Source organism: Thermobia domestica, chromosome 7 (genome assembly GCF_964235325.1).
Source record: "Thermobia domestica chromosome 7, izTheDome1.hap1.1, whole genome shotgun sequence".
Classification (NCBI taxonomy): Eukaryota; Metazoa; Arthropoda; class Insecta; order Zygentoma; family Lepismatidae; genus Thermobia; species Thermobia domestica.
In genome coordinates, this window is record NC_137460.1 from 26536102 (window position 1) to 26561961 (window position 25860).

The 25860-nt window shown below is 35.8% G+C and overlaps 1 protein-coding gene across 3 annotated transcripts in view; it reads right to left on the reverse strand.

The window, feature by feature from the left end:
• The window catches only part of AspRS-m (aspartyl-tRNA synthetase, mitochondrial), a 221311-nt gene that overhangs the window by 42754 nt on the left and 152697 nt on the right, over positions 1–25860 (reverse strand). For 2 of the 3 annotated variants that reach the window (XM_081764283.1, XM_081764285.1), the window contains exons 1-5: positions 10601–10748; positions 7706–7881; positions 6426–6524; positions 5645–5743; positions 2526–2696 (exon numbers count right to left, since the gene is read on the reverse strand). In XM_081764283.1, coding sequence (XP_081620409.1) covers positions 2526–2696; positions 5645–5743; positions 6426–6524; positions 7706–7881; positions 10601–10712 — 657 coding nt within the window. In that variant the 5' untranslated portion in view covers positions 10713–10748. Of the gene's footprint in view, positions 1–2525; positions 2697–5644; positions 5744–6425; positions 6525–7705; positions 7882–10600; positions 10749–25860 lie in introns of those variants that run through there. The other variant, XM_081764284.1, reaches the window with a different exon arrangement.

A 25860-nucleotide genomic window follows, 5' to 3' on the forward strand; every position in this document is an offset into this window, starting at 1 on the left:
TATTAGCTGCGGCCGTCCACTTTACTAGTAAAGGCGGTTATGGCCCTCAGGCTCATTATAATTGGACACCACTGCTTTAGAGCATTCCTGGTTGAACCATGGTTTGTTCGTATGTATTTCCGCATACCTGTTTTTCTTTTGCTGACATTTTACTGCTTTCCCTAATTTTAGCCCATATATCCTCAATACTAGTGCATTGCAAAACTTCAAAAACTTAGAAACCTATATTACACTTCAATCTGGTGTATCCCACTGTCGTCTGACCATTCTCTAGTTTCTTTAAATTAAGGCTCTCCATTGTGAGATACTGTTTTAAGAAAATCTTTTTCTTATAATGGTAGACACAAATACTAACATCAAAAGCCTTCAGGATTTACAACAGTGGCGGATCTAGAAGGTAAAAACTGGGGAGGCTGCCAGAACCCAGACTATGATAGGTACATCATGAGTTACTATAAACTTTCAAAAATATATAAATAATAGCTTAAATTATTTTTGTCACTCAAGAAACTGGGAGGGATTAGGTCCCTCCCCCCGGCCCTGGCCTAAATCCGCCACTGATTTACAATCCAAATAGCGTAATTATCGGAATATCAAAAGTCTGACACTGAAACTCAAAGCATAATTAGACTAGAAAATTAGACGAAGAAAATGATAGACAGAAAACTGAGTCGTGATCAAATATAAGGTAACCAGAAAAGTTCTTGCCGTTTTTGACGTCCCATTCATCATACGCTCACAGAGAAGAAACAAAATGACGCACTGCCTGCCCAGCGATTGGAAGTTATTCTGACCATCGATCTTCGATAATACAGGCACGCTGCGCACATACAGCAGTCATAGCTCGTCTAGTGTCGAAGAGAAATGGGGGTATCGATGCAGCGTGTTCGCGTGTGTTTGCTGTATGACTTTAAAGTAGGTCTATCAGCTGCCGCATATGCCAGGTATTTGGGGAGAATACCGCGAACGAAAGCACCTCCAGGTACTGGTTCCAGATATTTCGTTCCGGAGATGTGAGCCTTTCGGATGAAGCTTGCAGTGAACGACCACACGCGTTGGGTGCCGAGGCCCTGAAAGCAGCCATTGAGGAGGACAGTGGTCAAACGTCTGATGAGCTTGCAGAAGGGTTTCATGTTTCCGCTGAAACAATCAGACTGGAACTGTATGGGACAGGGAAGTCATACAAGTTAAGCAAGTGAATACCCCATACATTATCGGCAGCCAACAAACGATCTTTTTAACTTTCTTTCAGAAACTTCCAAACACGTTTTTCCAACATACAACATTTTTCCCCTCAAAACATGTTTCAAAGCGTAGAATATATAAACAAAATATGCATTGAAAAAAATCATGAAACTTACACAAAGACGAACTATATAAAAACACCAAAATGATAACAACAGAGTATATTCTCGTTAAAACAATACTACGCCCGATATTTCAATTTATCTTCAACAGAAAATAAGCTAGAAAAGTTATGTATATAGTAATCTGAAACGCGACGCACGAAATATTCCTTATAAAATAATCATGGAAAAATAAAATAAAATAAATAAATAATGGCAGCACTAAAAAGGGGACCAATGCCACGAACTAGAATAAAACGATAAATCTATTATTGGAAACATTCGTTGCTGATGATCCAATGACGCAGTATTCCAAGATGACAATATGCCAGCACACCTAGTGAGACCTATTGAGACATAGCGAACATCACTATCTCCCCTTTCCAGCTTAATCCCTCAATTTTGACATTATTGAAGATGTATTTTACATTTTTACTTTATTGCATTTTTCCTTGTAATTTTACTTCGTAATATAATCACCACCATTCTCATCATCATAGGTATTCGGCCATTATTGGCATGTCATTTGCCTCAACTGAGAACCTTCCATGCTCCACGGTCTTCCGCTAACCACTTCCTGTTCACGTACAATTTTTCTGTTTTGATATCGTCCATTAATTGTAGTCTCCTTCACCCTTTCCCTCTTTTTCCTGCCATCATACCCTCTACCACGTCTCTCACGATATAGTTCCTTTTTAACCAATGTCCCAACCAGTTTCTCTTCCTCTTTTAAATAGTATTTAAAATTGTTCTTTTCCCTCCACCATCTCTAACACCCTCTCATCCGTTTTCCGCTCGACCTAGCTAATTCTCTCCATTCTTCTCCACACCCACATTTCAAGAGCTTCCAGTCGTTTTTCATCATTTTTGCGTAATGTTCATGTTTCTGACTTATATAGTACAATACTCTACGCGAAGCATTTTATGAGTATTTTCCTCAACTCTTTATTCAATATCTCAGAAAATAGTGTTTTCTTCGTCCTAAAGGCTTCTTTCGTCATCCTTATCCTTGCTTTTATTTCATGTTTGCACTTAATATCATCACTAATAATACCACCCAGAATCGAAAACTAGTCGCTGGCAGAGCCCGACCACCAATTATAGCGATCTTTATTCATACACACACTATATATAAGAAATATTAATCTCTAATCACATGTAGACAAACAAATTCCTTACCCCAGGAGTCCTTTTAAACAAAGTAGGAGTCTCCACATCAACAAAGTCGCACTGGTTACACAAGAATTCACGCATCTTCATCAACGTCCTTGAGCGAAGTCGTAGATTGTGTTGCATCTCTGGAAATCGCAAGTCTAAATATCTGTACTTCATTCGAAGGGCTTCTTTGGCCTGCAATCACCAAAAGATAGAAATCATGAAGACATGGATTTGTGAATCCAAAGTGATCATTCTTAACATTAGATACATAAATGTTAATAAATAGCACGCCATTGTCCTTTCATTTTCAACAATAAATAGATAAATGTTTATGTCTGTCTGCCCCAAAGCCTCGCCACTGTATGGAGTTAAAGAATTCAATCAAAAATAAACCGAACTTTGGCCGTCATGTCGTTGTATCTGCAATGATTGCCCTGCGGTTTCACAGAAGGATTAGCTGGTATGTTATGACATGTGTAGCGTAGACAATTCTTTCATGCAGCTATCACGGTAAACACTTTAAGCTGATTGTATCCGTATTGTTATTGAAGTGAATATCAAATTCTGAGTTAAACTGGTTAAGGTACACTCATGTCCAAAATTATTGAAATGAAATCTTTGAGTTTTACGTCCCACGGTTATGCCGGTTAGGCTAAAGGAGACGGTGATTATGAGAGATGAGTGAAATGGTGGAATGAAGAAAGTGGGAGGAAACGGGAGAACCCCGAGAAAACCCACGAGCACGGTGTTTGTCAACCACAAAGTTCACTTGGCGGGGGCTGGGATCGAACCCAGGACCCCAAGCACCAGAGGTGTACGCTCTACCACTGAGCCACCGCGCCCCCCTCCAAAATTATTGTCGCATATCTATAACTGTCTTATTAAGAATATAATTTGATAATGATTTTGCAGGGTACTTTTAATACTGATACTATGTGTATAATTGGGAAATGTATATTTGTGGTAAATTTCATAGGAAAAGAATTATAAATACGAAAATTATAATGAGTAAAATAAAATGTTGCTAAATGGACAAGAAAATTTTATTTTCGTTTTATTGTTTTTATTTACTGCTCTTTTGACATGAAATTTGCCACATACTAACATTATAAGAAATACCGGGCGAATTCGTTATCAAATTATATTTCTACAACAACATAATTATAGACATGCGACAATAATTTTGGACATGAGTGTACTTACCGAGACAATTACTCTGCTGAGCCAAGCGTACGGAGAAGAAAGTGAAGTCGCGAATCCAAATTCATGACTGACACAAACGATTCACAAGTAGTCACGTGTCCATCGAAGATAATCCATACCCAGGAAGATCTCACAAAGCATAAACCTGCTGTTTTTCAACGACCTCCATATTCTCCGGATCTGACCCAGCAGATTACTGTCTTTTTTCAAAGACGGAACAGTTGCTCAAAGGGTGAAGATTCGTTTCAGCCAACTCAGATAAAATAAATACCAGAATCTCTTGACCAGTACACTGACATTTAAAAGGAGCAAGCATAACATACAAGTTTCTAATACATTGAAAAAAAATCAACTTCTACCACTGAGAGATAGTATTTGAAATGTTCTACAAAAAACTTAGAAAATCTAAATCACACATAGCCATTCGGTATTCAGACAAGAATTGAATGCCAATCCTTCAATCATTATCCCTCATTTCAGCAGTCAACGATAGTCATTAAATAGTTCAGTGATTACAGCGAGTCGATAAGAGATTAATCACTTCACCGAAACAACTGAAATTCACAACAGCCATCATTTTTATTTGATCTTTCACCATCTCGTTACCAATATCGATCAAAGACATAATATTGTCAGTAACTTCGGAATGAATGAACCGACTTCAGTATGATTTTAGGTGATTGTTAAGAGTCCCTATCACTGCGAAATTAAAATAACCGCTAATTTTACAGTAATATTGTGATATCTTCAAATAGATAAAAGGATAATCAAAATTTGGAACAAAAGCGCCCTAGACAATGTTATTTTGCATAAGGTATCGATCGTTATCACAAGTCACCTAGTAGCTTTCCGTTTGCAGTTATTTAGAAACGCGAGAATAAATGCCGATTTTCTAAATGGCTGGAAATCAAAAGCAGATCAGTGAGTTATGATAATGGTATCTCACGCAAAATAATATTGTCTAGGGAGGTCTTGTTCCACTTTTCGATTATATTTTATCTATTTGAAGGTATCACATAATTACTGTAAAATTAGTGGTATTTTAATTTTACAGTGATGAGGCCTCCTAAGGATACGAAATTGAAGTCCTTGCAATAATAGACTAGGTGAAAATTATCCAATAATGTGTATATTCTTTTGATGTTAGGGAAATTATTTTACGAATTCTGAAAGCAAGGGCGCCGATATTTCTCTAAATTTGGGGGGCCCATTGAGATAAAAAAAAAAAGTATATATATGAGGATTTTAAGACAAATTGCATTCAAATTATGCAAAATATTGTATATTCATAAATACAATACGGGGGCCCACATGAGCTTTGGGGGGCCCGGGCCCCCTAGGATCGGCGCCCTTGTCTGAAAGTACTCCTCTATCTCATTGTTACGACTTGTTTACATTCGGTTGTATGATGGGTAGAATGATTTTTATCACTAACAAATGGGCCTTTACGCCATAGATAAAGATCAAATATTGTAATCTGTGTGGTATGTCGTCAATGTAAACAGTAAAGTTTACAAAAAATAGCAGGTATTTCACACTTCATGACCACCATACAGGTAACAAACTTTGACTTTCATCATATTCAAAATTTGTTTAGAACTCACCATGCATGCTCCAAAGAATCGGCGGGCAAAGAAATTTGATTTGGTAGCAAATGTACTTAATAGTTCAGAATAATTATCCAATAAAGTATTGGAGATCTTTTCATAAGAGTTCAGCGGTTACGACATGAGGGAAAGGAAGAATTGATCTTTAATATTAGCACTGGCAGGACCAAAAGGATATTTTCAACAGTGATTAATGGCGATCTACGTTCTCATTGCAGAAAAAAAAAACGTACTTGTACTGTTTATTCATTCTTCCGAAGTTATCTACTTAATATATATATATATTTTTGGTGGCGACTAAGCAATTAAAACTCGCTAACATCTCAGTACCTTATTAAAATCTCTGATAATGAAAGGCAGCTGCTTTCTGGCTGGATTCATCATCTTCACTTCCTGTACAAGCACCTCGACGTCCCCTGTCTGCATTTTCTGTAAACAAACGAAAACAGAAAAGTTATTACAAGGTGAATTAAATTATTTGGTTGTTGTCATTTTCAGAACTTCATGACTTTTCCAAATATGTAGCCACTAATGGACTATATTAAAGTATGTGAGTGCTTTTTTTTTTCGTACGCGATTCTACAATTAAGCATTGGAAGCTCCATGTATATTCTTTCCTAAAACATCACTTTATAGTATACAGGGTGACCCAATAAAAACTCCTACATTTTAAAGGATAATAAAACAAAAAGTACTGGAGATAGACACTTGTTTATTCCAAAAATATAAAACGATATTGAGAACAGTTTGTAATTATTCTGTCTTATTGTGTGTTGAAATTACACAGCAATTGACAATACAATTATTGTAAATAACACCCAATAAAACCACCCACTTTTTGATCGGCTGTAGAGCTTCAGTGGAGGAGAAAGGGGGAGTGAGGGTCATCGCTTCCGCTCACCTCTCCTCCCGTTTTCGGGAATCTCCCACAGTTCCGCTCACTACGTTCAGTTTTTGGCAGAGTTATTGCCTGAGCGTCATTCAGATATGTTAAGTAAGTGGATTACACCCTGCTTTCGGTTAGAACAGTCAGAGAAAAATAAACAAGGAGAAACCAAATACAACTTAAAAGATATAATTAAATTCAAAAATCAACAGCTATACTCTTTACCTTATTTTCTTGGCCTTCCGGTCTCTTCTGAACAACGCCTTTCACTTTGATGACGGACTCCAGAGGTGTGGAAGCTAGTGCGATTACGAGATCAGTTTTCTGTAACATGAAAATAAAAGAAATCGTAACAACTACCACAATAGTCAAAAAATTACGTGTTTTAATCTATATTATAAAATTGAAAGTGACTATGTTTGTGACTCTTAATCTTTTGAACCACCCTACCGATCTCGATCAAATTTTCAATATAGATGAGGGTCAGGCCCGGCATGATTTTTGTCATTTTACTTTAACGGTGCAACGTAGGGTGGGGGGTGGGGGTGGGGGGCAGGTAGATATAAATATTAAGGAAATGAAATTCAAAGTGACTTTCTTTCTGACTTCATCACTATTGAACCACCCAACCAATCTCGAGCAAATTTTCATCATAGTTGAGGTTCGGTCCAGGGATGTTTTTTTTATCATATCACTTTGATGGTGCAACTTGGGGCAGGATGGAGGGGAAGAAACATTTAAAAAACGATCGAAAATAACCGATATTAGTGTCGAATCTATAGTTCTTGGGGTCTCTGAGATGAATAGTGACACTTACGATCCCGTTTACATCCAAATTCAGCCCTGTAACTTGTGGGAGGGGAAGAGGGAAATATAAAAACTGATCAAAAATGACTAATATTAGTGTCGAATCCATAGTTTTCGGGGTCGCTGAGATGAACGGTGACACTTCCTATGCCGTGCCCCGCAACCTGGGAGGAGGAGGGGATATATATATATATATAAAATCATCGAAATTGACCGATATTGGTGCCGAATCCATAGTTTTCGGGGTCGCTAAGATGAATAGTGATTCTTCCGATACCGTTTAAATCGATGCCACTAAAAACGAAAAAAAAAAGCATATTTCACGGGTACGAAACACATGGGATAAGAAGTTGTGCATTTAAAATTTTCATTTTAACCCAGCGAAGCGTGTAATCGATGTTAGTTTTTAACTATTTTTATCACAATATTAGAGTTATTATTAGAGAAACAAATAAAATACAAGTAGAAAGAGAAAAGCAAAGCTGCAAGAAACAAGGACAGAACAAAAAAAAAAAAAAAAAAAAAAAAACAAAGATAGGTGTGGTTGAAAGATTACAGTTTTATGTTTACCAGATGAATTTCATTTAAATGTATTTACTGACATGTCAATACCGTACAAATTAAGTACGCATTTTAATCGCTATGAACAGGTATACTGGTGTAATTTTCTATAAATATTTGCAAAAATGGGTGCTTACCTCTTCAGGAACTATAAGTTGCGTAACACCATACGCATCCCTAAGCGTAACAAATTTTCCCATCCTCTGGAACTGGACCCAACCAAAGAGCTGTACCTCTTTACCCACATGTTCCTCTCTTAACTCCCCACACGTATGACTGCGATATGTGAATTTATTTGCTGCATTTGTTGAAGCTAGAAAAACAAAAACAAAAAAAAAGACCATATGCATTTATAGTGAATTTGCATTTAATATCTACAAAAATAAAATAATAACATTTATACAATTCTTTCACACTTACTTCCATGAAAACAAATAAAAGTGCATAAACATTTGCAATATTTAAAAAAAAAAAAAAAACTAGGTTTTCGGCCACTATGATTTGCTAAAGAAGTTTTTAAAAAATAATAAGAGTGTAAATTAAGTGGATGATTTCATTCATAATAAATTTTATCAACCCAATGAACAACGATTGTGGGGGGAATGTCATTTTTTTAACTGTAAAAGCAATGCGCTATTTAAATGCACCTAACAAGAGAAAAAAAATGTTAAGTCCAAGCCAATATCACTAAAAAAATATATATTTTATGGACTCAGTTACGCCAATTATCTTCCAAATTATAAAAAATTCAGTGTGTTCGACGCAAGATACTTATATCTAACGTATCTCAATATATTTTTTTAAAAAATGTAAGAAACAGAACCATATGAAAAAAAGAAACAATTTTTACTGCCTGAACAAGAAAATTCTAGTAGTTCTTGATATATTGCACATGTACTGTATTTGTCTTGAGAAAACGTGGAGATGAGTGAGAAACTAGTCAAGGGTTATTATTTTGCTACTATGTATTTCGCAAATCCCACTGTTTCGTTATTCATGTACTCCGGATTTCTTCCAGTACTGCTTTTAATTCTTCAATCTTGAGTGCAAATTTATTCATTTTATCGAAAAAAAAAAGAAGGAAAAAAAATTAAATTACTTTAGTGTTTGACCGAGGTGGATGCGATTATGTTTGTTGTGAGTCACATTTTAACACATGTGTTCTTTTATTTGCAATGTGCATAAGTTGCAATTAATTATTTGAACATTGAAATAGTTGTATTTTAATTGTACTTTTGGAAGCCGATCGATGAAAATAAAAGTAGGAAGGATTACGTCATTGACCTGTAATAATTTTTGCATTGCACTATTTGGAAATAGTTCGTTTTTTATTACTTCGTTCCTTTCTACTTTCAGTTTTGGAGATTTTCTTTCAGAAATATAATCAAACGATCACTGTTTCTCTATTTGAGTTAAGTGCTGTATCGCCAGAGCAATTTTAGGAAATTTACCAGGTCAATTCGAGAAGTTATTTAAGTTTGTGAGGAAGAATGAGTGAAAGTAAGGGAAGGAGAATAGTAAAAGTTAAGAAAGTGGTTGTTTTTGATGTTGTAAGCGGCACTGTATATGTACAGGCGGGTAGACTACTTCGCGGAGAGGTACACTTGTTATGATATAGTCGCGCGAAAGGCAGTGTGGAAATGGCGCGTATATGTCAAGGGTGTGACATAAAAACGTATGAGTTATATAGAAGTATTCAAAATAACGAGCGACAGTTAAGAAACTGTTGTACACGATTTTCTTCCTGAAACTGCAAAAGTTTACAAGCCTCAGTTTTGAAGGTAAGTGACTTCTAACTCAACGGCAATGTATTTCTGCACAGTGTAAAGAAGCTGTAGTTTATGTTTACAGTAAAGAATTACTAGTAAGAAACCATGACAAGTGCTACTGAAATTTGTATGATTGCCAAAGCCCACATGTTTTCACTACCCTTGCTTACGCGTATACCCACCGTCACTGGCGTCCCTACTCCCTTCGGACGCACCCCCGCGTTACCGTGTGGGCCTACCAGCTTCGCTCTGCCCTGACTCGGTTAGATAGCATGTGCTTTTTAGTGGCCACCTAACACAGCTTGGTTTGTGTTTTTAGCACTGTAGTTTTTGTGCCCCTAATCTAATGTAACGTAACTTAATGTAATCCAATCAAATATAACCGAATGCAGTACATTTTGGTACTTTTTCGAATTTCAAATTGGTGGGGCGACACATCACTAATGCCCTCTATTCAGACAAATCTTTGAAATTTTATTTATTTTAGCGGGATGCCAACTAACGAACTTTTGCCCAAAAGAATTTGGACTGAAAATAATACGAATTCCTCGCTTTTAATCGACATTTAATTTCTTTATGATTATAGTTTTAGCCTCTTAATGTTGATCCCAGACAGTTGGAAGTATCCACTTTGTCGAAAATATATTTGATATTTAACGCACTCACAGTGGCGTATTTAGGATTTTGTTTCGGGACGGGCTATGCACAACACTTAAATAAGCACTCGTATTTTTCCTTTTGGGTTCTGGCAAATTTTAATGAAGCTGTGCATATACTGGGCAGGGCTTGAGCTCGATAGCCACCCCCTAAATACGCCTTCATAATTTACAGTATTGTGCTCACGGCGAATTACATGTATGCACTTACTGTTAGTTTTCTCTGAATTTCCTTCTAAACCCATGTCCTTTCAGGCTTCTCATACCTATATTTCGTGTAATTATGATACTTCCTCCGCATTTTTGAAAAAAAAAATCATTGCGGAACTTAATCCAAATAACTGTTAAAAATATTATTGTTGACTTTTCCTTCCCTTTTTCCCTAGTATTTAAACAACAAAGCATAATAATAGTTTAAAATAAATATGGTAAATGATAGTGTACAGTTTAGAATTTAGAAATACGAACTAATGAACACTATACAAAATTTGGAGATTAACTACAGCTACTGTTAACACCAGAAAATTCGCCTTGCACTTGCTTAAATTGGGTATGATATCTTACAACTCTTAGCAGTAAAATACACTGATTTCCTTCTAGTACTCACCACAGCGTGAAGAATAAAGACTTGTTACTTTATATCTTCTCCATATGCACGGCGTACTGTTTAAACCTTTGAATATTATTCTCCAACTAGTAGCAAACGACACACTTGCCATATTGTTTGTTTACATGTATAAACAAATGAAGTACTAATTTCGTTCTCAATGTTACCAGATTAAAAATCCAATTATCGGTTTGTCTGACTATAATTCCACAATTCCTTTGTGAATGAACTGTTATATTTGGAAAATAACAGTGCAGAAAAATCTTAAGCAGTATCGCATCTTGTAGGGAACAAGGGGTAACTGCAATTCATTTAAGCTTCTTGCCATTCGAAGAGGATCCACTTCAAGATAAAACTATTTTTTTAAACTCCATATGGTACGATACGAACATGAATGTATAAATGAAGCATGAAATAGGTTCACCATATCTTCCTCCCTCAAAGTAAGATAAAAGAAATAAGTGCAACTATTATCTGAGCTCATTCTACTAATATGTCTGCGGGTGAATTTTAAAAGCTCGCTCCAGTTAATATCCTTATGCAGACACGTGAATTAATTTTAACGAAGATCCAAAATTTCTTTAACCCTAAACTAACACAATATCTTAGCCCACTTTAAAAAAAGAAAGAAAGAAAAGGAATGAAAATGAAAAAAGAAAAAAATAACAGAAAAATTGCGGTTCTCCTTCTCAATGCGCAGCTGGAGTGTGTATATTGTACAGTTTACCCGTGTCTATTATTAGACTTCTTAAAGATTGTGCCCCTCAATGTAACTCAATACGGCAAAGCTTTGAGTAGCAGTACACCATTTCCAAAATAAATTAAAACAGTTTAAGGTGCTGGTTCTGCCCCATCATCTGAACAAAATATAGATTACTCTTAGACGAATCGTAACTGTATCTGGACCAGTAGCGCCTGAAGAATATTTTCTGGAGAGCATCTCCATAGTTCCTATATAACATCTGGTATTTCTGGTATTTAATATATCGTCGCCTGATGACTAGAGGAACGTAACTCCATTTTCGTATTTTTACAGGCATGAGGACAAAAAAATATTATTTTCTTATCTAGATGTGTCTTTAATAAGATGTTAATTAAGCTACATTACAACAGATGATCGACAAGGGGAACAGATGGCGTTACGTTCCATTTACACCACAAAGTGAGGCTTTCAAAATTGTGTCCAAATATGTAGAAAACGAAAACCTCATTTTTGGAGTTACGTTCGTCTGGTTATCATGCGACGATATGTGGTTTGCTATATTACGTATACATTTTCGTGAGCCATGGGCCAGGCGTCTGTGATCTTGACTCTACTTCAGCAAACGTCAATTAGGCTCCTAGAATTAATCAAAATGTTTTTAAGGCTTTGGAGCTCACATCGCATATTTTTCTAACGGCCTCCGGGAAAAGTTTCAAACTATGGCCCTAGTCTTAGGGAGTCATTTATAGCAAGAAAAGTGAAATAAAAAATTTTTCAAGTTGACGAGCTATAGTAACCCTGCACGATTACATTATATAGAAATATACTTCTAAAATATTACATAAGTTACTTATTTATTTATTTATTAGTTTGTCAAGAGATGGAAACTTTTTCCATTTTTGCAACAAATGAAAAAAATGGTTAGTACACTATATAATATTATATATTATATGTGGGTCAAAATAATTCCTTTTCTGAAACTAGATAGACTATATTTTAAATTAATATTCTTATATTTCCCGTATGTAAACAACTAATCAAGGAAAGGTCAAAACAAATCAAAATGGACCAGCATTTTGGTGAGGTTCTTTGTATAAAATGTCTCAGCGTCGCAAGTGTAAATACCCGTGTGTAAACAAGTACATATATCCATTTTCTAAAATTTTATTTGCTAAAGTGTTGTACTGGAAATCTGTCAATATAATACTGCGGAAGACATTTCTTTGGCACTGGTACTAAAGGTTATTAGCTACAAAAGAGTTTTTTTTTCTTTCTTTTTTTTAGACACACTCTCCTTGCTTTTATTTCTTGTTCACAGTTCGTATCTCCACTATTAAAATTAAGTTATTTCTCTATTTTCTTCCTCCTACTTTTGTGATTGATGCAAAGTACTTCGGTGTCATCACAATTTCTTTCGTATTTTTAACATCTATTTTCATCCCATATTCCTCATCATTTTTTCTAACTTTTCCAACAGTATATTAACAGTTCAGAATCCACATCAAAAAACGTAAGAACCTACAGGGATGGCCAACACGTCGATCGGCAAGTCATGCGAGCTCGTGGTAGTGTATGTCATACTGTCTGTATATCAACCCCTGCCAATATTTTATAATTATCTCTAACAGACTAGTGAACAGATAAGAAGAACAACAGTGATTTCTGAAATGAAAGCTATTCTTCAAACCAAAAAAGATTGCCCACCCCTGTTATGCATCTGCTTTTCCATCTTTGAAGAAATATCGTCTTCTTTATGTAGAAATAAACTGTCTTTACTATTTTTTTCTTTTTCAAATGCATATTAAACACTGGAGTGTCTTGTCATGTCTTCTACACTATTATTAGTGTTCCATGTGCGCACCAGGTTTTTCATCAGTATGTGCTATAAATGTAGAAGTAAATTGTTATTCATTTTCCAAATAGTAATTATAAACAACAAATTGCATAAATTTCCAAGGAGATAATATATTTCCCATTCCGAAGTAATGTCTCTGATAATCTATTTTCACTGTGAGTGCCCGGCGGGAGCTCATGTGGTTCGGATTCCACGTTAATCGGTAGGTCCACGTCTCATATAGCCTTGCTGCTGAAAGGGACGCTAAACTAAAATCAACTCAACCCAACTCACTCTGAGTGTAATGTTTATCAAGATTTCCAACATCGTGATTTTTATCTGGATTAGTAAAAAGATGAATAAAAAGGTTTTCTAGTATTCTCGTTCACTGGAGTGTTGATGAGAGACAACATCAATTGTTGCTGTTGAATTCAGAGTTTTGAATGCCTTTTAGCACCGAGGTTGTATGAGACATGGACCTACAGCTTAACGTGGGACCTCGAACTACATGAACTCCCATAGGGAATCGAACACGGGCCTTCCACGTCGAAGACGTATACTCTAATCACACAGCCACGAAGGAGCTCAGACAACCTACCTTTCTTTTCAATTATTCTATAATCCATTTGTTTTTTCTCTTACTTGTTGTTTTAAATATACACTTTCCCATTCTAACCAAAAGTGGTGCTAAATCTGGTCTGTAAAATGAGTTGAATCGTTACGAAGCCACAGTCTTTCACTGCAGCCTTGGTAACAATCGCCGTGTGAAGTGGAGCATTATCATGCAGTATATGAGTTCATCGCACAGTAACTGAAACTGATTTATTATTTCTTCTTCCATAGATGGCGCTATATGCCATGAACAACTTATTACCAGTCACGAGAAATTTCAGTATCAAACCAGAAAGTTTTGTTGTTATATATTCTTTACATCTTTCCAGAACTTTCTTTCGCTTCGTTCCGATTTTGTTTCCATCGTTTCTACTATCGCTGTAATTTCCCTCTTGTTTCCTACCAATTTCCACCACTTTCTTCAATTTCTCACATTTTGTTATTGCATCTAATTTTTCCACATCTTCGCATTTTCTTTTGTACAATTTCAGCCTTTCTCTACCTGTTTCCATTTATAATTCTTTATTTAGCTTCCTCTGTATCTTTCTTTAACCTCTTTCGGAACTTGTTTCCATATTTTTGTCTATCTTTCATAACCCATAGATTTTTAGCCTTTTTGTATTCGCGGTATCCTATCAGTAGCGTATATTGATTAATTTAAAATATATCCTCTAACCGGTAGCACTTCAATTATTACTTTTTTTTTCTTTTTCACTTTTAATATTTTTCTTCGAACTTTCGTATGAAACTATTTTGAACTTTCTCATTTTCTAACTTTTTAGTTTCCCATCTTCTTGGTAACTGCTTCACTTCTGTGTAAATATTTCAGATACCCATTCTTTTACGGTGTGAGCTCCTTCGTGCCTACGCAGTTAGCGTACGCGATTTTGGCGAGGGAGACCGGGTTCGATTCCCAATGGGAGCTCATGTGGTTCGGATTTCACGTTAATCAATAGGTCTACGTCTCATATAGCCTCGCTGCTGAAAGAAACGTTAAACTCAAAATCAACTCAACTCTACCTTTTACGGTGAGGTAGTGCAAGGTAGAAATGCTCAAGGCTCGCGAGCAAGACTCTCGGGCTGAATCAACTTGAGCTCAAATACATGAAGCGTGCGGACTAGGGATGGCCATATCCGGATAATTTTTTATTCGGATATCGGATAGAAACTTATCCGGATTTGCAATATCCGGATGACGGATAACAAAACGGATAACGGATAACGGATAATATCCGGATAGCGGATAATATCCGAATAACGGATAATATCCGGATAACGGATAATATCCGGATAACGGATGACGGATAATATCCGGATGACGGATAATATCCGGATAACGGATGACGGATAATATCCGGATAACGGATAATATCCGGATAACGGATAATATCCGGATAACGGATGACGGATAATATCCGGATAACGGATGACGGATAATATCCGGATAACGGATAATATCCGGATAACGGATGACGGATAATATCCGGATAACGGATAATATCTGGATAACGGATGACGGATAATATCCGGATAACGGATGACGGATAATATCCGGATAACGGATATATCCGGATGACGGATAATATCCGAATAACGGATATATCCGGATGACGGATAATATCCGGATATCGATATATCCGGATGACGGATAATATCCGGATATCGATATATCCGGATGACGGATAATATCCGGATAATGGATTTATCCGGATGACGGATAATATCCGGATAATGGATTTATCCGGATGATGGATAAAATTCAAATAACGGATAATATCCGGGTAGTAGAACATTCGGATAGCGGATAATATACGGATGAAGGATAAAGGATAATATCCGGATAACGTATATGGTTTTAAAAAGATGATATGGGAGAGGGACATATCAGTCTATTCTGCTCATGGAGGTATTAAAACCTTCGGGCAGTGAGTTTTACCTTTGAAAGGCATTGCTTCTTAAAATGTTTCCTAGTAACTTCTAGTTTTCTTATGTTGTTGTTGTTGTGGCACGGTGGCTCAGTGGCAGAACGCTTCCTCTGGTGCGTGGGGTCCTCATTGTTTCGATCCCCGGCCAAGTAAGTTTGTGGTGGATAAGATCGTGTCCGTGGGTTTTCTCAGGGTACTCCCGTTTTGTCCCACTTTTCATTCCAGGAGTTCTTCTATTATCATTCACTTGCTCTAATCATCTCCCTTAGCCTAACGAGCATAATTGTGCGACGTTAAACTCAAAGATTTTATTTATTTTTTCTTATGTTGTTCTGAGATTTTGACAAAGAAGATGGGAAAGTATCCTGCATCTGGTATGTTCCGCACGAGTAGACTATATATAGTTTTATTTTAAGTAAACTTTTAAAACTTCCAACTTAATCAACATTTGTGTGTGGCCGTTTAACCCCGGAAACCTTATCCAAATGTTACGAAATTTCGAATCTTTCTTCAACTTTCCGTAACAACCCCATTTTTTGGTCTACATTTCCCAGTCAAGAATTTTAATATCAGTAAAGCCAATTCCACTCCAGAATAAAATATGTAAAAATTATTCGATTTTGATTTTTGATAAAACATTGTATCACGTATTTTAGGGTGTCAACATAATTCCCATCAGTTTATTGCAAAGACAAAAAAGGTCCAAAGTAGGTAATATCCCCTCAAATTTGGAAGCTTCCTCATTTAAATAATATGATAAAAATTTCTAATAATTCTCACCAAATTCTTCTAATTATGACAAATGATACAGGATTCTGTTCTGATGCAGCATGCCGCATAATTTCTTTAATGCTTATCAGTCATCCCACTATTTGAGGTTAAAGTCTCTCAAAAATATAAGAGTAAACTCCCAAATTAAAATTAAAATATGTTTCACGATAATTTTCATTTAAAAAAGAATACAATTCCACTTTGAAGAAATATGGAACATATAGGCGCTACTATTTCTTTTAACCTCCTGAGACCTGACCATTTATTTGTCAAGAACTTTTGATGAAATTTTGTGTATTAGGTATCAATAGACCCAATAGTACATCTTTAAAAACAATTTTATCATACTGCTTTCCTATTGATCGGTAATGGGTCGAATTGTATGCAGTACTTTGGATCTCAAATTGCTATGTATTGCTTACAATACACAAGGAAAATTTTATATTTCCCTTCGTAATATAAGCATAAAATATGTAAATCATTAAACTTGAAATTTACTTCACCATGTTTTATTTTCTGAGAAATTATTCAATCAATGCATCTGGATCAGATGCGTCCATAATCCCAATTGTCTTCTTTTTGCCTTCAGCAGACAATAGAGCCACCTGTAGGTAAAAACAAAAACCAGCTACCTTTTCTGCAGTAATTTCGACACTTCCCGAATACAATAACCGAGATTCGGGCATGTTCTTAAATATTCGTAGTCATGACAGGTGTTCGAAAAACGTATTGTATGTAATACGCAGGGTCTCAAAGGTTGTTTAATGATTTCCATTGCATGAAGATAAAGTTAATAACGAATAACAGGATATCTTATACTTAAACATGTTCCACGAGAACTTTCGTAAAATATTTGATTTTGATGGACTATGGATTATGTTTCTGGGGCTTTAAATTCATAATGAATGAATGTTTTTGTAAAAATCAGTGAAGAATAATAGAGTACTTCTTCTTACCGCGATCTATACCTATGTATTATTATATAAAATAGTAGAAGTTGGTAACTTGTCTATTCAGGGTTCGAAACTTCCCGAACAGCAGGCTAAGTAGAAATGCGAGTATAGTGGAAATCTTCTATTTAACATTTCTATTTCTAATTTTACCTGCCAGTAGTTTTTTTTTTTTAATTTTTTACGGGGTAATAACAAAGAACAGTTTGAGGTCATAACTGGAAAGAGGCAGCTTAATGATTTAATGCTTATTAACACGAATGGTCCATTATAAAAGGATTTAGTCTAACCTCATCAAAATGCGGCTCTGAAGTTCACCCAACACCCAAGCCTCTTTAAATTCAGTAGCTATGGTCAAATGTTCCCACTTTGACTTAACTTCACTCATCCTTAAACTCATGCCATCAATCGGATTCACACTGATTCAACCTCACACTCACATCTTCCTTTCGGCATCACCCTCACTCAACCTCACGTTTACATGCCAATCTGTTCTAATGCTTACTGGACCTCACATTCACAGTATCACTTCGAAAATTCACATAATGCTCACTCGCCTTTAAGTCGACAATTGATATCTCAGTCCGACATTATACTTGCTCAACTTCACCTCATAAAAATCCGACATCACGCTGACTTCATTTCAAGGATACTTATACTTAACCTAGTACTCACATAATTATTGGGTTGCGATTGAAATAAGAGAAGGATTAACGAGTAGAGAGAGAGTTAATTTCCCCAATTTCGTTTTTCTTTATTTAAGTAATATAAAAAGAAAAAATGGAATGAAATATTTCAGTTTAGCGTTCCACAATTATGCCCTTTAGGCTTCGTTAACTTTTTTTTTTCTTGAACTGGACACTACGCATTACAGAACAAAGCTCTAATACTGAATCCCGCAGCCCAGAGAAGAGAATCAATTCATCCAGTTTTATGAAAGCATTTTAACGACAACGTTTCTTAAAAAATACCCGGTTTTCAGGAAATATCGCATATTATTTCCTTTACGCTTCTCAATGAGATTTACTGCTCATGGTTGATATCACTCAAGGGAAAGGGTACAAAGTCACTCCAACAATAAATTCATAGTAATTCACATCAATACTACTACAAATAATAATAATAATAATAATAATAATAATAATAATTATTATTATTATTATTATTATTATTATTATTATTATTATTATTATTATTATTATTATTATTATTATTATTATTATTATTATTATTATTATTATTATTATTATTATTATTATTATTATTTGGAAGGTAAAGAATTACTGGTGTTTGTTGGATTTGCAGCTGGTAGATCTTGCATTTTCGTCTCATAGAGAATCGGTGCAAAAGTAGGATGGTAACCTCAATCAACAAACCAGCTAACATTTTAAAAAATCCTATCTGGTTCATCACTTTTTTTAATATAGGTGATAAAGGTTAAATTTTCCATAAAATTAAAATAATCAAAGTAAAATATATTCACTAGGGAGGACAATGTGATACCAATATCAATAATATAAAAATTATATTTTCTTTATATACCAGGGATTTCTTTTTCTGTGCTTTCGCATTTCCGCGTGAATTTATTGTCCGCCGTTTTAAGTGTAAAAAGGATTAGGGAAAAGAGGGATCCCTATTTACCCTAAAATCTTATCATTTATATGTCATGACTGGACACTGGATGAGATATTGAAGCTAAATAATGCAATACGCAATTGATGAAAGGTAAGACAATGAAAATGTCAAAAATCCGCTCGCTTGTACAATGCGGAGCGTCAGTACCTTCTTTATTTTGTATTTACCTAACCTATATATTTTTTTCAAAAAAATTGAATTGATTTGAAGATGGAAACAAGAATATATTATAAACATTCAAATACGTAATACGATCAGTAAATGACAATATCCATAATTCCTCCCACTTGTTTAAATTTTATCCTCGCAATCAATCAGAATGAGAACTACATTTTTATGATGATTACCGGTACCTTTCATTGCGTCAATAAAAGCACTGCCTAGGATTATCCTCAGCCAGTGATATGAATTTCTATAGCGGAAAAATATATAAATAAACAAACAAATATTCAGCTTTGTATATAGAGATAAGATATGAAGATGGCAGAATATAATAAGCCACTTTTTGTCCATTTTCTGCTTCTTGCTCCGGTGGTTGGTAATATGAAGGTCTATGTGGTGGAAAAAGTTTATAAAGTCTTACCGTTATTTAAAAAAAATGCTTATTTAGCTGTGTAGATAGACTTATTTTTCGTTTTCACTGGTGTACTGAAAGTATTTTAAATTTAATGCATAAGGTTGAAATTCCCTTGAATGTTCAACTACACATCTTGTGTATGCCATCCTTTACAGAACTTATTTGTTTCACACTTTCATTCTCAATTTTAATTTCTAAATCTTAAAATTTCTACTTTTATACGCAGGAACGCCTACAGGGCTTTTTTCCAAAAGGTGGCAAAGGATCGATTCCAAGGGAAGGGGCAAAGACTGACCCCCAAGCACAGTCACGAATGCTCACACATACATCATATAACACACATAATACACACACATAACACATCATACATCACATAATACATCATATAACATAACATTTATTAAGCATTATCCTCATTAACTACAGTAAACAAACTATAATACAGTAGTATTAAATATAAAATATATTAAATATTATATAATATGCGAGAAAAGATTAGTATTATTTGACATGTATTTACAAGAACTAACACCCTTCGAAATTCCTGGGGGAGGGACTGTACCTTTGATCCTCTTTGCTGAGGGCATACCTATGTGTCTATTATGGAACTGTAGAAATAACCAATTATCTTTATGACGATTTTTATAAGATTTTGTTCTCGCCACTTTAATCTGTTTTGCATACATTATGCTAATTTTCCTGCATACTACCGATTTTGGTTAGAAAACACCATTACATTTAATTTTTGAGAAGATCTCCTCATTAGGAATATAATATGCTGATAGGATGTTCACACCTGCTAGAAATCTTCGTGGTTTCACGGCATGTGAGTTTGACATAGCGCACTTTTGATACACGGAATCTGGGGTTCAATATCAGGTGGAAAGTGTTGAAATTGTAAGCATTATGACGGTTCGGATTCAACCTTAAAATGTAAGTCCATGTCTCATATAGCCCAAGTCCGCGGTGGCTCAGTGGTATTCACCTTTGGTGCATGGAGTCCTTGGTTCGATTCCCGCTCGCGCCAAGTGATCTTTGTGGTGGACAAACACCGTATGCGTGGGTTTTCTCGGGGTTCTCCTGTTTCCTCCCACATTCTTCATTCCAATATTTACTTCATTTTCATCATCGCCGTCTCGTTTAGCCTCACCGGCATAAGCGTGGGACGTAAAACAAAGATTTCATTTCATTTCATATAGCCTTGATGCTGAAACGAGCTTTAAACTCAAATCCAACCAACCTAATAAACTAACTTGTCTCAATTTTAGATTTGCAAGTCTTACTGTTGAAAGGGAAGTGAATAGGAAGAAGTCTTTTTTAAGATAGAAGGCTAAAAATTAGTAGAAAGAAAACAATTCTCGTTAAACGGAAAATGAAATTTGGAAGTAAAGGTTACCAGAAGAACAATTTAATGAAGTTATTTTTTTTTTTAAATTAGGTTCAACTGTTTCCAAGAATTTTGATTGAGACTTGGCAATAACGCACAGAATGCAAAGGGATGTCGAAATAGGAGGAAAGTATAAGTCGTTTCGTGTGACTGCAGAATGACATTAAAGAACAAAGTAATGGTTTATAAAACAGTGGTTATGCCAGCAATGATATACGGAGCAAAAACTTGATTAAGAAAGAAGCCACAGGAAAACAAATAGAATGTTACCGAAATAAAAATATTGTGGTGAACATGTGATGGAATAGGAAGAGACAGACTGATGAATAATAGAGTAAGAGGAGCAACCAAATTTATATACATATCTAAGAAGATCCAGAAAATAGATTGCATTAGAATGGCTAACTAATGAAAAGAACAAACGACTATGTAGTTAGAGGAGCGATGGCAATGGAAGTGGATAGAAAGAGAGGTAAAGAGACACTAAGAATGAAATGAATGGACATGATTAAGAATTACTTCTGGTGGGAGGATTCCGGGACAGACTTTATAGAGAAAAGTTAAGAGAAACGTCGAAAAGATTGAGAGAAAGAATACTAATTTAATTAAAACTTTATAACACAGGCTTCTCGCAAGTTTACGATTTCTATGGACTAATAGCTACAACATTTATTTTTGCAATATAGTCTGAGATTAGACTCTCATTAGAACAAGATCCAAACTCCGATCTATCGAGTACTTTGAATCGGATCCCATAATAAAGATTTAGCTGGAATCAATGGCGCACGCAAGGAAGGTTCGAGGTTTAATTCCTCTTGAGTAAGATGTAATGCAGGAATTTACATTATTAGCGTTTAACGAAAAAAAAATGTCGAAAGATGAGAAGTCTACTAATCGACAGATATCATTAAACGGAACAAAATGATATGGGTGAGTGTAAATCCTCATGCGTAGTTTCCGATAAAGCCGAGAAAACTAATTTGTTTCTAAACCTACAAATGCATGTTGTATAGAAACAGTAATCTATTAAGAAGTTCAGCTCTAGGTTACGATGTATTTGAAAGCGTATGTGTGAAAATATTAACTGTACCTATATCAACGGCTCGGCTACCACTGAGAGATCTTACAGCAGAACAACACCACTCAGAAAACGACTTGGAGTCTCATCATCGGACTACAATGCATGAGGATTTGTGCTGAAGGAGAAAATGATTGTAGGTAAAGGATTTTTAATTGAGTTTCTTGAACAATATGCACCTAAAAGGTAGAGACGGATCAGTAAGGTTTAAATAAGGAGAGCCTTTGCTACAATTATTGCATAATTTTTTAATAAGCAAAACGGTGCTACATTTAATAATCTGGTACAGACGTAAATCGTCTGGTATTAAATCTAATATGATCAGACATTTGCAATAAAATGTAGATAATCATATAACTTCTAGATATAATAAGTTGTAAATAGTTTCATGACTCATTACTCTAATTCGAAAAAAAATGAAACGAAATCTTTGAGTTTTACGTCCCACAGTTATGCCGGTTAGGCACAAGGAGACGGTGATGATGAGTAATGAATGGAATGGTGGAATGAAGAAAGAGGGAGGAAACGGGAGGACCCCGAGAAAACCCACACACACGGTGTTTGTCCACCACGAAGTTCACTTGGCAGGGGCTGGGATCGAACCCGGGACCCCTAGCACCAGAGGTGAGATAAATGAACAAAAATCTCGCTTGACCTGAAAGGAAATGATCAAACCCTGAGAACGTGACTCACTGGAATCATTATACAGCACATACCATTCGTTCTCACTGAACTTTAGCTGTATGAGTAAACCGAGAACAAAAGTCTAGATGGATTCTGGTGTCTGTAGCTTTAGTTTCATACTAGCCTTTGGTTAGCTGGCGGCTCCGCCCCCAGAGCCCAGACTCCACGTTTGCTCGGCCTACGGCCTCGAATTTCTTGTGTATCAGCCTTTGCATCAAGAGTGAATTTCGTGTATTTGTTCTTTAATTACATTTCCTGAATTTGATCCACCTGAGAATTTCGCCCACTGACTCGGCCTACAGCCTCGCACCTGTTAAACCCACAATTCTATCAAATTCAAATTTCTTTTCATATTTTAACTATCTAAAAGATAAGATTTTGTATCCGAAGAAAAGTCCATTTCAATAATATGGGGATTTCTTCGCCCCTATTTAGACCCCTTAAAAACTAAAAATATTTAATTTTGGCATTTTCCTGTGGGTTAGTCTTGGAAGGCTACAATCATGCCAAATTTCATCATTGTAATCCTGCTGGAAGTGTCTAAATATTTTGGGGTGTAGAAGATGTCCCATAGAAATAACATTGAGAATATTTTTTAGTTCCCCATAAAACAACTCTACAGTTGGAAATTTGTATTTTTGACGCTTTACTTAGTTAACGCTAAGGAAAATGTACAAGCACATCGATTTTCAAGTATCTATTCCAAGTATCTAAAACATGAGATTATAGATCCCAAAAAGGGCTCATTTACATAACATGGGGGATTTCTTCATTCCCTTTTAGACCCCCTAAAATTTAAAAATATTCGTTTTTGGCAATTTTCCTGTGAGTTAGTCCCGAAAAGCTACAATCATGAAAAATTTCAACTTTCCACGTCAACTGGAAGTACCCCTCTATTTTATGTCAGTTCATGTAGTTTTGTTTATAGTTAGGATTAGGTTAGGATTTTTTGTTAAAGGCGGATACAAAACTAAATAACTTTGTTCCGACTTTAATTAGGTCATTTCTACCTCAAGAAACTGAAATAAATCTTTTCAGTTTTACGTCCCATTCATATACCGTGTATAATATATATGATGATGATGAGAATGAATACAATGGTGGAATGAAGAAAGTGGGAGGGAACGGGACAACCCAGGGAACACTCAAGAACACGATGTTTGTCGACCATAAAGCCTATTTGGCGCGAGATGGGATCAAACCAGAGTTCTCATGCACCAAAGATTTTATTTTATTCTATCTATACATATTTCTGGGCATTACTGGTATCTATGGCTATAAACCCGTAACATATTAGAGATCACATCTTTCGGCGAGCATAGTATGTATCAGGGAAAGGAGGGAAGCGACCTGGGACCTGTACGTTAGGTGTCATCCCGGCATTTGCCTGGTGTGAATGAGGAAAATCCCACTCAGGATGGCTGGCCGGGAAAAGTTGTTACGTCTTTTCGATCGAGTGTCCCCACTGGAATCGAACCTCGGACCACTGTACCAAAGATTAGGATTTTATCACTTTCTAAAAGTTAACTGATTAATCGAACATTCCTCAGTAACTTTATTTCTGTAATTACCTCTATTGTACCTAATTTCACGCGACAGGGACACGAATACACGAATGTCGAAGACATTTAAAATTTTACATATGCTTTCCCATCTGGAATCGAACCCAAGACTATGTGAACCATCACGCACTAGACTAGCAACTCGGGGTCCCATTTTCTCCACAAAAGTGTTCCATAGTCATAAATATGCTCACTTATGAAAAGAAAGTTTACGAACGAAAGGAATTTACTCCAGATAAAATCTACGACTTCCATCCAACTCTCAGATGACATCAAAGTGTCCCAATTCAATACAAAAGCTGTGAACTAAGCACCACCCATAACATTTCTTTCATTTGCGAAGATTTTGTTTGGCGATAAGATGACACAAATCCACCACCCGCTGGAATTACTCGCTCTCCCCTCGCTCTCGCTATAGTGGTTGAAGGGACCGGGCGGTATGATCAGTCACATAAATTCTTGTTCTGCATTTGTAGTTTTACAACCCCTCATAGAGCTGGAAATGATTCATAAGGTCAAACAGGTTTCAAATGTTTCTTCGGATGTAGCAACAGCGGATGTATGGAGAACGAACACGGTTCGTCGCAACAGAGCTCAGTTCAATTCCCGGTAGGGACTCATGTAATTCGGAATGCACGTAATAAACTAATAGGATCTAATACTACTACTACTATTACTATTACTACTACTACTACTACTACTACTACTACTACTACTACTACTACTACTACTACTACTAATAATAATAATAATAATAATAATAATAATAATAATAATAATAATTTGGTTTTACTATATACCTGTATTCCTAATTCTAATTTCCAATCTATCCAACACCTATTGGAGGCCGCGTTGGCTCAATGGTAGAGAGCTCACCTGTGTTGCGTGGGGTCTCTGACTCGATCCCAGATCTCATCAAGTGAGCTTTGTGTTCGACAGGCACTATGTGCGTGGACTGTCTATGAATTATGTTTGCTCCTACTTCCTGCATTCCAGTATTTCTTTTGTTATCATTCCCATCTGCCTTTTCTTTGCATAGGAGCATGAAGGTGGAACGTTAAACTCGAAGTGAATATTTGTACTTCACGTGTTTTTCTGCTTTTAGTTTTAGTTTTTAGATACATGTGGGAAAAGAACTGACCACTATATCAACCTCATATGAAGAACTGACCACTATATCATCTGCCCTTCCCTCTTTCCTAGTCGTTAAAAAGTGTGCCTCATATGAAGAATAAAACTTCATGTGAAAAAATAACTGGAACGCAAATTACGGTGGTTCATATCGTATCTGAAAGTTTAGGTCCAAATGTAATACTGTATAATCTCTGTACACGGTACTGAAAAGACACGCTAAAGTTCAACTAGAAACAATCTCTCATCTACGGTGATAGTGACTCCACCAAACGACTTTAAGAGAGCCCACCTCAGAGCAACTTAGAGGCGGATCTAAAAGGTAAAAACTGGGGAGGGGAGGCAGCGAGAACCCAGCTTATGACATGTATATCATGAGCTTATTATAAACTTTCAAAAATATATAAACAA